The sequence below is a fragment of the Doryrhamphus excisus genome, chromosome 2 (assembly GCF_030265055.1).
Source record: "Doryrhamphus excisus isolate RoL2022-K1 chromosome 2, RoL_Dexc_1.0, whole genome shotgun sequence".
NCBI lineage: Eukaryota > Metazoa > Chordata > Actinopteri > Syngnathiformes > Syngnathidae > Doryrhamphus > Doryrhamphus excisus.
The window spans coordinates 17226484-17244402 of NC_080467.1; the positions used below are offsets into that span (position 1 = coordinate 17226484).

Here is a 17919-nt window from a genome sequence, read left to right on the forward strand (position 1 = left end):
TTGTCCAGCAAAATTTATGATTGATGAGTATTGATCATACACATAACAGGTTTATAAATGTGAACAATGTTGATCAGCAATAATTTGCAGACTATCCTAGACACCTATGAGCTCCACGTCCTGTGTGCCCACCGACTCGCTTGAAACAGAGAATTGCATCAGGGTGTGACAGCCCATCGGTGCTGTTTCCAACTGTATGTAGTTATTACAATTATTATGTAGTTATTGTTATTATACAGTTAGAGAGAATTCCATTTTCTCATATCAAAAGTAATTTTCTAGATTCTGTCACTCTTGTAACACTTGTGAAATTAGCCTCCATTAAATATTTGACTCATCAGTCCAGAACTTACCTGGCGAGTTGGCCAATGAAGCATGGAACACAGAGAAGTTGATCAAGGCGTAGGACGCCAAAAAAAAGTTAGAGATGATGGGAGCAATGACGTTCAGTTGAGCTGTAAAAACAAAATATTGGTCACAATCTTAAATACTGCAATAATGGCAAGATAATAATCTCGCACTTGTCAGTATGTAAATAAGCAGTGTGGTCTACCTACCAATGAGGATGAAGGCAAGAGCAATCACAAAGGTCAGGATGTAGCCTCTGAGAGGTTCATTGTTCTTGCCATAACCTTTGGCAAACATGCTCAAGCTGGGGTAGATGTTGTCTTTGCATAAAGCCTGAAAACATTATAAATGATTCATATGCAAAATCATATTGCTGTCTGTGATTATTGTCATTCACCCAGATCACTACAGTTTAAGGGCATTGATTGCCTATTGTTGTCTTGGAAGAGGTGCCCAGCTCATTTGAGGAGGCTTCATCAGCTCATGGACGAAGATTAGACAGTTATTTGGGTGGAATCCAAGCAGCCAAAGAGCTACAGCCTACATTTCGACACCCAAAATCGCATTGAGCCTACATGTTTGAATAATTTGAACACTTCAAACACACTGCAAACATTCAAACATTTTTCAGGAAGAATGATGCTTTATCGTATTTTGCATACTACTGGCCAAAATCACAGAAAACACACCCACACAAGTACATGTCACCAATTAACCTAACATGCATGGTTTTGGAATGTGGGAGGAAACCGGAGTATTCAGACCCAGCTCTTTCTGATCTCCTGACTATGTGGTCAACATGCTCACCACTTGGATTTACATTATTTCCAATGGAAAAAGTTGCTTTAGTTTTCATGGAAGGGGAAGACCCCTTGGAAAAGATTATAACAACAACAGAGGTTGAACTGTATATTTTGTTTGTTGCTAGTGGAAAAAAATGTATATATATTTTAGGTGTTGTCTTACCTGAAACACTTTCGGTGCACTGACTAAAGATGCCAGAGCTGAGGAAAGCGTGGCGGAGAATATTCCAGCAGTAATTATTGGTCCAAAACCCGAAACCATGCTCATAACCTGACGACACGATCAAAACATTTTATTTTTTTGCGACAAATAGCCATGTTATTTTGAGACTGTTAATATCTTAGCAGAGATTAAAAAAGTGGAAATACCTGGAAATCCTTATGGAGCCCATAGCGACAGCTCTTGTCACTCTTACAGGAAGAGAAGTCATAGCCAAATTTGCAAGACGCATCAGTACAATTCATCATGAACTGAGAACTGACTGTGTCACTCATATTCCCACTGGCATCTCTCACAATACATGAGCCTGGAGTACAGTTCAAGCACATAAGAACGCTTAAGTACTGTGATAATCATATTTTAGCCTTCTCTTTTGAGGTTCTAGAGAAAGCTCTGTACCTGTAGAGATAGCAACTCCCAGATAAACTATTCCAGTGATCAATATGGCAAGGAGTGTTCCTTTGGGAATGGCAAGCTGTGGGTCCTGCAACAAACATCAATGGTTGACGCTGCTTAGAGTTATTACTTCAAATAATTTTATATGTTATAGTTTGCTGTGACTTACAGCAAGGTCTCCAGAAATGTTCGCCCCAGCCAGAATACCAGTGGCTGCAGGGAAGAAGATTGCAAAGACAGAAAAGAAGGTTTCCTCCCTAAAGTCAGGACCCATGTTTTCCCACATGATAGAACCTGACGGAACACAAAAAAGGCTATTAAAATACAATGATGACACAAAATCAATCAAATAAAGTCTTTGGCTTTATCTGGCACAGACTGATCTGAAACCAAAGCAAACTGCAACTGGACATGTTAGGACCAGGAGGTCCCTGATCATACTGGTAGATGTATCGTTGTCTTTATAGAAGAGTGAGAGTAAGATAGGTCATACCATCATAGCCAAAGAAGCCCATAGATTCCTTGGACTTAAGAGGAATAAAGGTTCCAATGAAGAAGTTGATGATTGCTGTGATGAGTACAATGAGCAAGAAGATCTGGGCCTGAAGGGAGACATTTTGCAATTATTATTATTATTTTTCAATACCAGCTTGTTGATACAAACAAGTCCAGGCTCATACTGGTGGATGGTGGGTCTGTATTCATTTAGTGCTTTTAATTTGATGTTTTAGTTTTACACAATACATACTGTAATAAATAACTTATATCACTGCAATGTATGTACTGTAAGTTTCACTGATGTGTTTAAAAAAAAAATGCTAGCGAGGCTAATGCTATTCAGATCCATTCTCGTCTTCAGCCATGCTAAGATAAGCTGAGCATGCATGACTAATGTTTAATAGATGGACTGTGAACCAGATGTTAGCTTAGCGATACCCGGTGCATGTCTCTACTGATGCTTAATTTAATGTATTATTTTTCAGTTCCAGTGAACACAAATGCTGAAAATTCAGTTTAGGGCAGCCTCGCCACTTTTGTTCTATACAATAAACGCTGCCCTTACATGTACTTTAGATACTGTTAGATGGGATTCATACCTTTGCTTCCCATTCCATTCCTGCGACAGATATGCCCAGGAGAAGGATTACTGTGATGGTGCCAATAATTCGAATATCATTGATCTCATCCGTCATGAGGGCATCGGCACTCTGAGAGACACAACACAAAGAGTGAGAATAACAAAACTAAACATGCCTGCTGCCTGTCTATGTACATACAAGACTGTATACACACTTGATTAGTTTGCAACTGGTTATTTCTTCACATACAAATGGACTATTTTTCTTCCTTAATGTTATATGAGGTGTTACAGTACCAACCGTGCCATTGAATTGAACCACGATTAAGAGTGAATCTTATTGTATCGTATCGGTTCGCCAGTAGCTATACACGTACAATGAATGTATGGTATCTTCCAGTTACTTATCGCATCAGTGATTATTATCGGTCAACTTACAGCAAGAAGTTCCACAACAGTTTCGGCAAAGCCCACCACATACATGGCCACTGCCACCGCATTGGCGAAGGCAAAGATTAGACCAATAGAGCCACCAAATTCTGGCCCCAAACTTCTCGAGATCAAGTAGTAAGCTCCACCTGGAAAGGTAAACACATGGGCACATCACACTATGTCATAGTCACAGTTTAAGGACCAAAGCCAGTTCCAAAAAAGACACAAAATGAGTGTTGAAGGACTTGGCTTAGGGAATGACTAGATGTGTGTGCATTTGGGGGGACGGGGGGATGCTCATTACAGCAGCATTACTATACTACATAAAGGTGCCCGAAAAGAATGGATGACATCTAATATAATAAAAAATACACGGCAACATGTCATTTAAAAACATACCTCCTCGAACAAATCCGTTGGTTGCAATGGCAGAGGTGGAGAGACCAGTGATTGTTGTCACAACAGTGGCCATGGCGACAATTAAACAGGATAAAGCTGCAGAAGACAACAAATTAGCTTTAGAATGCCTTGATCAAAATTACCCGTAAACCTGTTAAGTACCTAGTAACGTTTCCACTACATTATTTTTCGGTTTTATGCCAATGTCTTTAATATTTGGAACGTTTTGTCTTTACCCCAAAGATCCATCCAACATTTGCATGATAAAATAAATAAGGAAACTCTGCCACAACCATAAATTGTCCTTTTGGCAGCCTTAATAATAAATGACTTACTACAGTTAGGCCTGGGATGATAATCAAATCAATTAATCGCACAACAAATGAAACTTAAAACCAACCAAATTTTCCCAACATTATTTCTGTATATTATCATTTAATAAGGGATGGATTTGGTCACAAATGTTGACAATAAAATTGCTTATCAGCAATAATTTGTGGGGCAATATATCATCCAGCAAAATTAACTACCCTCACAGGCCTAACTATACTCCATTATTACCTTATTATGGACTTTGTACTCTCACTAATTATACCAGCATGGGGTTGTTCCATGCTGGTATAATGTCAAGCTATTTACAGACTGGTATTAAGCAGACAACAAGTGTACAATTGCTGATTGTAAGGGCGTCTGAAATGAAGTTTGATCACTCACTAATGGAAAAATATACGGTATAAATATACGGTATAGGAACATGCATACATTTGAGCACAACTCTTACCATGCTAGTAGTAGAACAGTGAAACTACAAATAGGGCTGGCACATCATCTTGCTATGTGCTTCACAAATTAACTGAGAGATTTACATCCCAATGTAAACATCAGCTCCAATTGATCCGCCACCGATCAAAATCGAACGATTTCCATGAAAAAGCATGTGATTGGCATGTCAACAGTGGACACTCGCCCGTGTGTGTGTGTGTGTGTGTGTGTGTGTGTGGCAGTCGGAGGTGTAAGACCGGGTTTTGCGACTGCCTTGGGGTCCTGCAGGGGCGGCATCATGCTATGTGCTCTGGCATGCAAGCTTTGATCAGTTGACAGCCCTAGTTTATGTATTTGTGATGCCCATGTAAGCAGTCTGTGCCAGTGACTCGCTGATTTGCAGTAGAGTGTTCGTGAGGTTTGCCAACACAGCTCTCCATCAGAATTACTGTCACATTTATTTTAATCGCCACGAGTTAAACTGTCTAATAAATGTTTATCAAATACCTCTGCCCAGCTTTTTATTTTTGTTAGTTGTCCTCCTCCAGTTACAGATATTCGTGTCTGAAGGTCATGACACATTTTTTGGCACCAACTTTGATGCCAAAGCATTTCTTTTTTTATTTCTGAGACCTCTGATCCGACAAATTAACTGCAGTCATTACCTTCTCCCAAGAAGATTTTTTTAAATTTATGTTGGTCACAATTGCATTAAGTGCTTATGGTTTGTTTGTATTTCTCGACTTCAATTTTGGTGTCTGAGAAATTCCTCCATTCAAACATTCTTTCAGGGATTGCTGCTACCATGCATGGTCAATTAGAGGCTTTTCTTAATGTAAATGAACCTATAGAGCCACAAGCATATTAGTTAGAACAGGCTGGAATTATCAACACACATTACTTCCTGGTGTGCCTACAACTGGTGCCCGGACGTTTGATAAATACTGTACGCATTGTTTTGTACTTAGAATTAGTTGTATGAAAGAAGGGCTCAGATTTTTCACTGGATGGATAATGTTTATGTGTTGACAATGTATGTTTGTTGATATTGTGTCTCTCTGTCTGTAAAAAATACCTCTCTAAAAATGTATGTCTCTCTAAGGGATAAACTCAACAGGGGATTGAATTATTATCACCTCTACAATTGAGAACCTTTATTATTTATCTGTGCAAACCACTGTATGAGTTGCCGCCACAAGCATATAAAATCCATGAAATCCCATCAATAAAATGAGTGGAGAGAACGTGCAACATCTTAGTTTACACAAAGTTTACTCATGGCATCCCGGACATCTACCCACCACCCCCCCCAGGGGGCTCGCCCCACTATTTGAGAAGCACTGACCTAAATGATGTTAAAAATAGTCAACTGTACAGCAAGCAGCTTATATCCAATATATTTGCTTACCGATTCCAGCCTGCCCCACAATCCAGGACATTCGGATAAAGAGCATCACACCCCATATGTTCAACATACAGCGGACCTGCAAAAAAAAGAAGAAGAAGAAACATGGAAGCATGCTTTGGATTAAAATGAGAAGAAACAAACACTGCAGCAACAGAGTATTTGCTGGTAGAAACACCAGAGTAGGCTGTAGGGAGCATGGAACAAAGCAAACATCAGGTCGTTAAACATCTATAATTTCAACATGATCAGCTGTATATTATGATTTTAATCGAATTTGATTCATCGGATTTTACTCTCGAATATCAGCAAGAAAATGTACAAAACAAACTTGTTTGATGGCTCAACAAACCCAACTTCAACAGGACAACACTGCAGTAGTCAGCCACCAAATGATGCCATTGCACATCCCAACGCAACCTACATCTTTAATCCCTTCTCTTGGAGATGCTGTCTCATGGTTATTGGGCTACAGTCAGCTTCATGAAGGGTTTTGGGTCCAGGAATGGCTTATGTCTTTGCAGACACACAGGCGGGCTTAGAGAGAGGTCTTAGAGGATGTGAAATATTTGGACTACTGCTTGACTTTTTGGGTCTGAGTATTGTTTGCAAACAAATTAAATCACTGTTTCTGTGTCTAACCTCATTGTCTTGCTTGTGCAGATCAACAATCTTATCACGTTCAAAGACAGAAAGCTTTTTTCCCCAGGGATGCACAATTTTTTTTTTAAAGCCAATACCAATAACTTTCTTCTTCTCAACACAATTTCCGATAACTTTACATCTATTATTTTTTTTAATTTAGATTTAACTGTAGTTTGGCACACCTAGAGCTAAGACCAACTCAAACAAAGTGACAAAAGATTTGACAAAGTGTGCCTGTAGATTTGTCCTTACCAAATATCATGACATCACTACTTAATAATGGCTAAGAAGTACAATCTGTTGCTCCAAGGGCTTCACTCGCTAATGGTAAAGGGCTGGTGGTAATCAAATCACAGATGGCCTTAGCCCTCAGGTCATCTCTGGCATACTTTTTGTATTATTCAAATGCCATGGAGATAGGAACAAGCCCCGGGCATTTCAGGTGGCAGATAAGGTTTGATGTGCTGAAGCTCAATTATTTTTTTTCCCCCTCATCGTGGAATGTTTGCAGAGCATTTGGCAATTTTTTTTCTTCTGAAAGAGAATCACATTAATGGAAGGCATAATCTTTTTGGATGAAAATGTAACATAAGCAAATGCAGTGAAATGCAATTATCAGCAATTAACCCAGGGGTGGGCAAACTTTTTGACTGGCGGGCCGCATTGATTTAACAAAATTGACGGGGGGGCAGACTCGATATTTTACACATAACAGTCCAGCTGGAATTATTGTATCTGTAAAAGTGTCATGCAATCTGCTTTATGTGCACTTTGAGATCATTTATTTGATGTAAAGTGCGTCATAGATTTATAATAATAAATTGATTATTATTTTTATTATTATTATTAGTTATTATTATTATTTGTATTATTATATGCTTGTGTCCCTTTTTTCAGGAGCACTTTGTAATCACTTTGTACATCAAATAACGAAATTATTAAATCTGTAAAAGTGTCATGCAATCTGCTATATGTGCACTTTGAGATCATTTATTTGATGTAAAGTGTGTTATAAATTTATAATAAGAATACATTTTTTATTATGTTTTATTATTATTGTTTGTTATTATTATTATTTGTATTATTGTTATATGCCTGTGTCCTTTTTTTCAGGAGCACTTTGTAAATAACAGACCGCATCAAATAACAAAATTATTGTATCTGTAAGATTTTTATGCAATCTGCTATGTGTGCACTTTAAGATAATTTATTTGATGTAAAGTGCGTTATAAATTTATAATAATAAGAATAAATTTATTATTATTTGATATTATTTGTTATTATTATTTGATATTATTATTTTATTATTATTATTATGATGTAAAGTGTGTTATAAATTTATAATAAGAAGAATAAATTTTGTATTATTTTATATTATTTGTTATTATTATTTTATATTATTATTATTTGTTATTATTATTATTATTATTATTATTATGTGCCTGTGTCCCTTTTTTCAGGAGCGCTTAGTAAACAACAGACCGCATCAAACAACGAAATTATTGTATCTGTAAAAGTGTTATGCAATCTGCTATATGTGCACTTAATTTATTTGATGTAAAGTGGGTTATACATTTACAATAATATATAATAATAATAATATAATATAAACAGATCGCATCAAATAACGAAATTGATAAAACCATGAAAATGTCGTCTCAAGCCATGATGCCAGCTTGTATGTTGACTTTAAATGAAATACTTTGGAAAGAACGGGCGGGCCGTATTCAAACACTTGGCGGGCCGGATGTGGCCCCCGGGCCGTAGTTTGCCCACCCCTGAATTAACCAGTCAGAATGTACTAAAAAACTACTACCAGAACCTTTTCACTTAGTTCTAGAATAGCTACTGTATAAAAAAAACAGAAGGCCACCAACCAGCACTCCTTTAATCCATCCAAACTTGACAACTCCTTTAGATTCCAATGCTTCTTTTGCTGCAGCTTCCTCAGCTGGGGTCAGCTCATCACCATTGGCAAACCCATCCTCAAAAGGTTCCTGAAAAGCATAAAAGTATGTTAAACATTGACGATATGGAGAAACAAAAATGTTCCTATAGCGAAGCAGTCCTTTATCCAGATCTACACCATAGTCCCGTTCTTCAGGACCATATCATCTGATGTGATGACGATTGTCTACAACTAAACCCAACCAAACAGGTGATTGCGACATATAGCAGTAAGCAGTTGGGGGGGGGGGGGGGGGGGGGTCAGTGGTGGTGGTTGAGGAGCATAGGTATCTGGGCACAAAATTTGATGGCCCTCTGAGGATTTCCTCCAATACAATCTTTTGGATCTATCTTTTGTATAGACGGGCTAGCCGACCTTCTATGACGCCTTTATTGAGAATATACTAACTTTAATAGTTTTATTCAATACATATTCAGGACCAGACACTCTTATTCAGCATCAAAAGAGTTTGCACCAAAATCATCCTGTTAGAGCTCTTTCTTTATATTGCAACCAGCAAATAAATTGCATTACTTACATTATCTTACAGGACCCCTCACACACACACTACACTCTGTGTTTAAGTGGCTTCCATCATGTCGTAGACTAAGATGCCCACACAGGAGGAGGTCAACCTTTGTCTCCACAGCAACTCAGCTTTTGAACTTGGACCCCTGCCTGGCCATATTTTGCACAACCTCCATTTAACTTGTTTTTTCTCTTTAATATTTTTATATACATGTATAATATTTATATGTGCGCGCGCATATGTGTGTGTGTATATATTATATATTATGTTGCATAATTTGTGTCCACGGCGGTCGAGTGGTTAGCGCGCAGACCTCACAGCTAGGAAACAAGGGTTCAATTCCACCCTCTGCCATCTCTGTGTGGAGTTTGCATGTTCTCCCCGTGCATGTGTGGGTTTTCTCCGGGTACTCCGGTTTCCTCCCACATTCCAGAAACATGCTAGGTTAATTGGCGACTCCAAATTGTTCATAGGTATGAATGTGAGTGTGAATGGTTGTTTGTCTATATGTGCTCTGTGATTGGCTGGCCACCAGTCCAGGGTCTACCCCGCCTCTTGCCCGAAGACAGCTGGGATAGGCTCCAGCCCCCCCCGCGACCCTTGTGAGGAAAAAGCGGTAGAAAATGAATGAATGAATGAAACATTTGTATTTATGTGTGCGCGCATATGTGTGTATATATATTATATATTATGTTGCATAATTTGTGTCCAGTGTTGTCTGTTGTCCTACTTGTGTTTGTCTTGCTTTTTATTCTGTACGCCGCTCTTTGTGTCTTCCAAAAATTGCCCCACGAGGATAAATAAAGTGTTTGAATTGAATTAAGCTGTGGTTGCTATGATACGAAAGTATAAGCAAACTACACAGACAAAACAGTTTAGAGTCCATCGTATGCCCCGATGTTCATATTACTGTTTATGACTAACATTATTGCCAAAACTATGTCTCAGTTATCATACAGACAGACTTGGTGACTCTGCCTCTGAAGCATGGATAGTGGTTCTTATGGAGTTGAGACACTTCAAACAGTCTCTGGCCTGATTCCTTTGATGTGTGTGTGTGTGTTTCTAATTAAATGAAGTTGACTTGATAAGACAAGTGTGTGGCCTGTCTGGAAAATTAAAAAAAATACAATACAAAGTCCAAATTAAAATAACAATAATAACCGATTACATTTTATATAGTGCTTTTCAAGGCACCCAAAGCATTTCTCAATGAAGTGAACTTTAAATTATAATTATTTATTCTAAATTATTTAAATTATTTGTACAAATTACTGTTTACGCTGTACATTGTTCATATCTGATGTCATCTATTTATTCTCCACACTATTATTTATTATTATACGGGAGCCAGGCAACGACATTTCGTTGGCAATTTCACTGCTGTGTTATTGTGACAATAAAGACAATAAAGAAAGTCTATCTGTCTGTCTATCTATCTGAACTCATTATTCATTCCAGTTAGCCACACACTGGTGGTGGTATCTATATCTGAAAACGAAACGTGGTTGCCAATTTGCGCCTGCAGCCTCTCTGACCACCAAACAAAACAGCAGTGTAGGTTAAGTGCCTTGCCCAGGGACACAACAATAGTGAATGGGTGAAGGGAGTGAGAATCAAACCGCCAACTCTCCGAATTATGGACCTGGTAATGGTTTAATTATATTTGAACATGCACCAGGTTACAATCGAATGAATCACATAAATCAACATGCTCAACCTCCTGAGCCACTGCCACCCCAAATACAAATACTTCTGCTTTTCCTTAGAATTTTTGAGTTAAAATGTTAACACGAGTTAAATATTTGGAATCTAGCCTGTGGGGATTAAAAACAATAAATGCCAAAGTTACTAGATTTCTTTAACACAAGTAGGGGAAAAGGAGACACACACACACTGTAGCATATCTATGTCAAAAACCCAATAAGCTCCCCGTTTCTGTCAGTGAAGCTTGAAGCATTTCCCTCTGAACTGCACACCACGTGATGGAAAAACAGACGTCACCACTGCCATTCAGCTTTCCTGAGAAGAGGATTGTGTTTGGTTGTGTAAGAGTAAGGGGGCACTGAATTAAAAACCACATGCTGCACAACAACAACTTATTCCTTGTTGAGCTTTCCTCATAATTTGTGTTGACCCAAATAGGGCACTGCGTAACTCGATAGTATCTCAGTCTACCAAACAGGTTTTCCACCCAGCAAATACAAGACCACCACTCCTGGCTGGCATATGTTACCAATAGTGGTTTCGGAGAACCGACTGTACAAAAAATATCTCTACTCGTCACAATTACGAGTTCAATGGAATGAGATTTGTCTTTCAGCCCGAAATGGCTGTCTTACAGACACATGATAGACAGCACCTTCAAGTCAAGGTATGGATTTAGTAACTAGAAGGAGCAAACTGAACAAACAAAACAGGCCCTTGAAAACCATAGCAGACAAAACTAAGCTCTTTTTTTTAACTTTCTTTCAAATGGGCTAATAGTGCTAATGAATACTCAGTTCACTATTACAGACAGAAGGCAAAGAGATCCCCACTATCTCATGTAATGCCGTCTCTGCATTGTATGGGGAAAGCCCCCCCCCCTACCCACCCTGTTCATTGTACCTTTACAGCACTCAAAGTCTCTGAGGGGCCTGTTGATTGAAACAAAATAACCCGTACCAACACTGTCATTTTTGTTTTGGAGAAGTCCTGAATTACAGTGTAACTCTGTAAAGGTTGTAAAAGGATATCAGAGATGAATCTCACGTCGGTAAAATCTGGAAGGATCTTGCTTCTATTCATTTATCGGACTATATTGTTAACAGGAGGTTGTGTGTGACTTAATAGGCACATGGTAGCAATGCATGCTTTGTCGGTCCGCCCTTTTAAACTAGTGTTTACAAAAAGGGTCACTGAAGAATCCCTAATTCAGTCAATGTTCGCAAATTGAGCGGATACATGTGGAAGCAAACCTGTATAAATAAAAGGATGTCAGCCAGTTTTCCATGACGCAAACAGGAACTTGACTTAAAGGGAATCCCAACTGTTCACAGGCTCGCCTGATGTGTTAGAAGAGGAGTTCTCAATTGGTTTGGCTGTAGGACCCACCCTACCCACCAAATTAATTGCTTCTTTGGGACTGCTTTAGTGTTTATTAAATTCCAGGTTGCGATCAGCTGTGAGCATACTCGGTCAAACATGGCTGACATGACTGTGATAACAGTTCATCAGAGTTTACCTTTTCTTTCTGCACCGTCGCTGTTAGTACGAAAGTTACCAGAAAAGTAAACAGAATGACTGAAGATGGTGCGAAATGCGGCGCTGAGGGCAGCAAAATAGTCCATATGCAGCTGGCATTTAACATTATCTGTTTATGTGTTTTACACTAGTCAAATTTGACAGCAGCAAATTGGTGAACAAATTGCTGTTATTGTTTTTGTGTCCAAGGGTGTCTGTTAAAAGCTTTCAACAAACCTCCCTGCATAGATTTTTTGTGGCATGATTGGGATTGCCCTCCAAGCATAATCTCCTGTAAAACTATCTTGTCTATAAAATGTGTTTTGCGTTAAAATTGTGTGTCTGGAACAGATTAATAGCATTTACATTATTTTCTATGAGAAAAACTTGCCTTGGTTAGAGCACATTTTAGTTTGAGTTCTGAAACAGATTCTCTACTCATTCACTACAATGTTTTTTTCAACCCGAACAATTTTCAACCCCAATGATGCAAGTGCGCAATAGAAGACATGTTTAGGGCAGTTTTAAGCCGTGAAAACAGCTACATGGTGGCAGAAACATTTTATAAGAGCTCATCATGCATCTCTTCCATGTAAAAGAGGACTCTGCAGCAACCAGGAGTGCACAGGAGGTTAAGCATGGGGGGGAGGGGATTATAACGCATGCACGCATACAGTTTAGTTCCAAATATGGAAATTGTAAATAGTTCTTAGTGCTAGATTTGCAAATAAATTTGTATTTTCATGTAAAACAACTATTTTTTGTGTTTGTTTTGGCTACATTCATGTTTTAAGTTGAAAAACGGCCTAAAGGTGGCAGAAATGCATTATATAAGAGCTCTACATGCATCTCTCTCATAGAAATACATGCTCCGCAGCAACCAGGAAGTGAGAAGGCATCTGGCCGTGTTACGCATTTAAGGGAAATGTTACTGCACGCACATGTGTGCACACACAAACACATTTCAGTGGCTAATGTGAAAATTGTAAATAGTCCATGCTGTTATGTTTGTAAATAGTTTTTTTCTTGTAAACCATCCTTTTTTGGTGGTATTTATGCTGTGTCATTGTTGTTTAGACATTTTGACTAAATATCAAAAATAAAAAATCAACATGTCAAAATTAAAAAACCTTTTTTGGTTGAAAACTGATATTTTGCTGAAACTTACCTATGTTCTACTGCTGATTACTAAAGAACGAAAAAAGGTAGAAACAAACTTTTGTTCTGATGAAAGATGAGAGGCACACAATATTCTGTGTGCCTTAAAAAATCAATCAAATAATGGCCAGTACCGAGAGGGACAGCTTTTGAAAAATGGCACCACTGTACATATATAAAACATTATATGACGTACTATATAATGCAAGAAAAGAAAATTCTGGCCGTCCATTACTTTAAAAAGATGTTTCACTGAAAGGATATTCTGTTTGTTGTTCTTTCAGTATCACACTTCTTAGCTTTGATAGCAGCCATAACATAGTATGTTGTGCCACTCTGTGGTGCTGAAAGGGAGGGGGTGGTGTCATGTGAGCTGAGTGAAAATATTGAATGTGGGATGTGAAGTGCGAGCAGTTGGAAGCTCGCAGTCAATCTTTCATGCCGGGCTGTAAGAGTACGTGCTGCAGGCCACAGGAAATGATTTTCAAGGTCAGGGTTATGTCTCCGATGACGACAAAATTCCACATTTCTCAACGGTGGCGGTGCAAGTTTCCTCAACAATGTGTTTCTTTAATCAATAACTCTTGGAATGTATACCTGAGTCAGTTTGGACGTTCAGATTGTTTTGCTGGATTTTGGAAGCTGAAATTTTGCAGTGTCGTGCGTGTGTTACAACAGCTGTAAGGCAAGCAGGCTTTGCTGATGCTGTGACAAAAGGTCTCCCCCACGAGCAAAAAGCCAAACTAAAATCCCCACTTCCTGTTTGTGTGCGACCTTTGATGCAGCAAACAAAGAAAAGGGGGAGCATTGGGGGGAAAAGGGAGGTGGAGATTTACTCATATAAAATACTCAAACAAAGGTTATATTGTCCTGGCTAACCTCGCAACATCTCCAGTGACAAAGCAGGGAACATGGCAACGGCCGTCCCTCACTATAAGCAAGGAACATGTGTGTAGTTTGAGTAGAGTGGAAACCTCTTGTTCTTCTTCCCTTCCTTGCTTATATATTTTTCATAGACTAAAAATAATCCAAAAGTCAAATCCCACTTTTAGGTGCGTAATAAAGATGTGTCATTTAATTGTGTGAAGCATTCATACATATAAAAATAGGTTAATAATGCAATTGGTCCTCTCACAAGTTATTAACGACAGCTGCCATCTTGTAAAAAAATAAAATCAGACCTAGTCAAAATAAGACTGGGAATAATCTCCAAAGTTGGCTGCACTAATAAAGCAGAATACTGTACAAGTGAAGGGACAAGCAAACAGGTCAAAGCACAAATGCTCAGTGTGCGTGCAGCCAGCGGGGGACCAGGAGAGGGTGGAGGGGTGGATGGAATCATGCACAAGTCCAGCATGATACAATGATCTTGTGTGAGTGTGCCCCAAGACAGGGGTACCCATCACGTCAATCAGAATTGAGGCGATGTGGGTGGCACATGCAGTCAACCCACATCATAAACATCACTTTGAGGCCGTCATATGACATCAGTCAGCTGACATTAAGCTCCCCTCCTGATTCGCCGTTGCGCCTCCGCGGCAAAGTAAATGGTGAACAGCCGTCTCCAGTGACACACAGAAATGCAACTTTTGTGTTTATTATCAGCAGTCACCCAGATGCCTACTAATAACTTCACATTAGTGACCAATTTTCACTGGTACACTGGTGCTTGTAAACATGTCGCTCAGCCAAATGTGACGAGCATAAATACAACGGCTCGATGATCAAAGGTTCACACTACTCCAAACATCTACTGTAGATAATCATCTGAAGCAGTTCACAATCAATATTTAATACCTAGGGCTGTCAAAATGGCATTTTAACAGTGGTAAAGTTTCTTGAATTATGTCCATTTTCTTGGTGTAACATACGCATCATGGCAAGTCAGACCTCTTTCTTATGACGACAGGTGGAGCCACAGATTCCATTGCTCTTTTTGAACTTTATTATGACCTGATCAGCAGCAGTGCAACTCCAACATTATATATGTATCTCCAACTCACAAACACGTCTCTAGTCAGCTTGTCCTGGGAATTAAGTGAAATACAATCGCTGTCACTCCAAGCATCATCTTTATTATGCATGTATAAACAGAAATACAAATAAAAACAATAAGTGGATATATTTTGTGCATGTGCATTTAAACTAAAATCTAAGTCAAATTTTACTACTACATGTGATCATTTATGAATGAATTAATTCATTTTTGAAAACCTGCAATGCTTTTTTCACATTCAAACAACATTTTATATTACATTCCAAAATTTCAAGATGGCCAACTTTAGAAAACTGTGACTGCAATAATCGATGTGTTGAGCTATTGCAAAGTACTGCAAGTTTATGCATTTTGAAAATAAGCAAATTTACAGTGAGAGGTGAACAATGTTGAGTGCAACTGCAGTTCACCAAAAGCCACTAATGAGTGCATACATAAATCATTCCAGTGAACATTTCCATTTCAGTCTGTCAATATCCAAAGCACAGCACAATGTGCCTGATTCCATTTCCTTCAGCATCCAAGCATGTCCGCTTCAAGTAACAGTACACCGTTTTATAAAATCCCTACCAAGCTGCTCGGCAAGACAACCATCACGATCCCTAAAAGGATACGCGATGATTGCAAAGTATCCCCCTTCAATGAGAGACAGCTACTCAGCCTCTCATCATGTCAACAGTAAACCCAGTGACTTATTGATTGCTGTGAAAAACTAAAAAGGGCAGTCATCCATTGATACAGCTACACAGAGAGGAAAATGGCAGGGTAAGACAAAATACAATACAAACACCAAGGTCACGCCAACCTCCACAGTAGAAGTCCCAAACATGTTGAGTCAAAATGGCTACTAATGACGTTCTGTTGCCTTTCAGGTATCCTGCATACTGTATTATATTTTGGCTACTCTCTGTAATTTGGAGCTGATGAAACTGAATGAAACAGACCACTTGCCAAGACTTAATAAAATCCAAATACAATAGGGGCTCTATTTTCGTTGCGGGACAATATGAACACAGCCTTTCATCACCACGCACTCAAATAATCAGGTAGGAGAACTTCTGGTTACCTGCTTCAAAGAGTCAGGTCACCCCCAAATTAAAATTGGGATTTGTTCTTGTCCCTCCTCGAATCTTCGAACTATTTAAAGAAGCTACAGAGGTCTTGACCGAAATGAATCAATGTAGCCTAATATATACAAAATTGCCCCATCACGGATAGACTTCGAAAAATGGAGGACTACAAGCGTGTCCTACAAGCCTTACCACCATGGAGTTTGCAAGAAATAGTCAGATATCTTAGCAATTTTTTGTTTTTTGTCAAACTGGGCATCCGCACCACACTGCTGCCTCTCATAGGCCATTTCAGGTACTACAATCAAGTCATGTTTGAATGTGTAAGGACTCTTATTGGGCGGAAAGACTGATTGGCCGTGGAAAATGTCAGATTTTGAGCATTGAATCTTATACTGTAAATAGACACTGTACAGATAGAGTTACAGGAACGCTCTCACTATCGTGAGTAGTGTGCGACCAGCAAGACTGTAGTCTTGCATAACAATATTCTTTCTCTGAAGATTATACACAATAATGGCTGTAAGGTTGGGTTTTTTTTAATGATTGACAATCTTACGGCCAATCAGGCGGACACTTGCATGTAATCTCAATCATTCACGTATTTGTGGCAGGCCGCCACAATTCATTTTGGACTGGCACAGAAGATTTTTTTTCTACCTTGCACGAGATGGTGAGGCGGGCTGTGGAAAATTGCTTAAATGAAATTCATTTATCCCCAAAATATTATTAGTCACAGCAAATAGTAAAACTAATACAAATACTGTTTAGTACCTGTCTGTATTGCTCTATGCAGTACTCCTTGTCAGTGGGTGGCAGTAGGTAGCACACAAAAAACTATATAAAAAGGCTTTAGTCTCTATATAAAAATAATATATGATGATTTTAGTATGACTGATACAGTGGGGGTGTCCAAACTATGGCCCACGGGGCAAACGTGGCCCACCAACCATTTTTAACTAGCCCATATCAAAGTCTAATAATAAAATTGACTACGGCCAGCACACGTGCTTGACTGTTGTGTACTTCTTACTTTAAACACAAGGTGGAGTTCCTGTCTTGAACAGGGCGGAGTCTCCACAAGGAAAGCTATCACAGAATAAAAACACAAAACACCAGATATGTGGATGTGGATATGCGACCTTGAAGTTTAATTTGGACACTAATCCTCCTCTTCCACCAGGCGACGGCTCAAGGCAGGGGTAGGTGTGCCAAGTCTGGACGAAGTCTGGTATGTACCACAAAATCCATAACTAAAGGAATTGTTGGCTGGGAGCTAACTAGCCAAGCTCACACTTTGTACCCTAGGCTATGTTTTCACTTAGGGCCAAAAACGCATATTTATGTTGAATCCACAAAGTGAGTTTAGACAAAATCAAAGCCAAAAACGCTTGTCAAATTGGAAATAAAATAAATACTTAACATGAAATAACATTCCTATTGTCACGTTTAATTATTCATTGTTTACACCACATTGCACAAACACACTGCAGGGACTCAATACG

At 38.9% G+C, this 17919-nt stretch overlaps 1 protein-coding gene across 2 annotated transcripts in view; it reads right to left on the bottom strand.

Moving 5' to 3' along the window:
* Positions 1 to 17919, bottom strand: part of slc12a2 (solute carrier family 12 member 2) — a 46149-nt gene that overhangs the window by 22774 nt on the left and 5456 nt on the right. For both annotated transcript variants that reach the window (XM_058059626.1, XM_058059617.1), the window contains exons 2-13: positions 8366 to 8485; positions 5847 to 5922; positions 3677 to 3772; positions 3284 to 3423; positions 2865 to 2975; positions 2261 to 2369; positions 1937 to 2061; positions 1771 to 1855; positions 1521 to 1678; positions 1315 to 1422; positions 558 to 681; positions 354 to 455 (exon numbers count right to left, since the gene is read on the bottom strand). In XM_058059626.1, the coding sequence (XP_057915609.1) occupies positions 354 to 455; positions 558 to 681; positions 1315 to 1422; positions 1521 to 1678; positions 1771 to 1855; positions 1937 to 2061; positions 2261 to 2369; positions 2865 to 2975; positions 3284 to 3423; positions 3677 to 3772; positions 5847 to 5922; positions 8366 to 8485 (1354 nt within the window). The remainder of the gene's footprint in view (positions 1 to 353; positions 456 to 557; positions 682 to 1314; positions 1423 to 1520; positions 1679 to 1770; positions 1856 to 1936; positions 2062 to 2260; positions 2370 to 2864; positions 2976 to 3283; positions 3424 to 3676; positions 3773 to 5846; positions 5923 to 8365; positions 8486 to 17919) is intronic.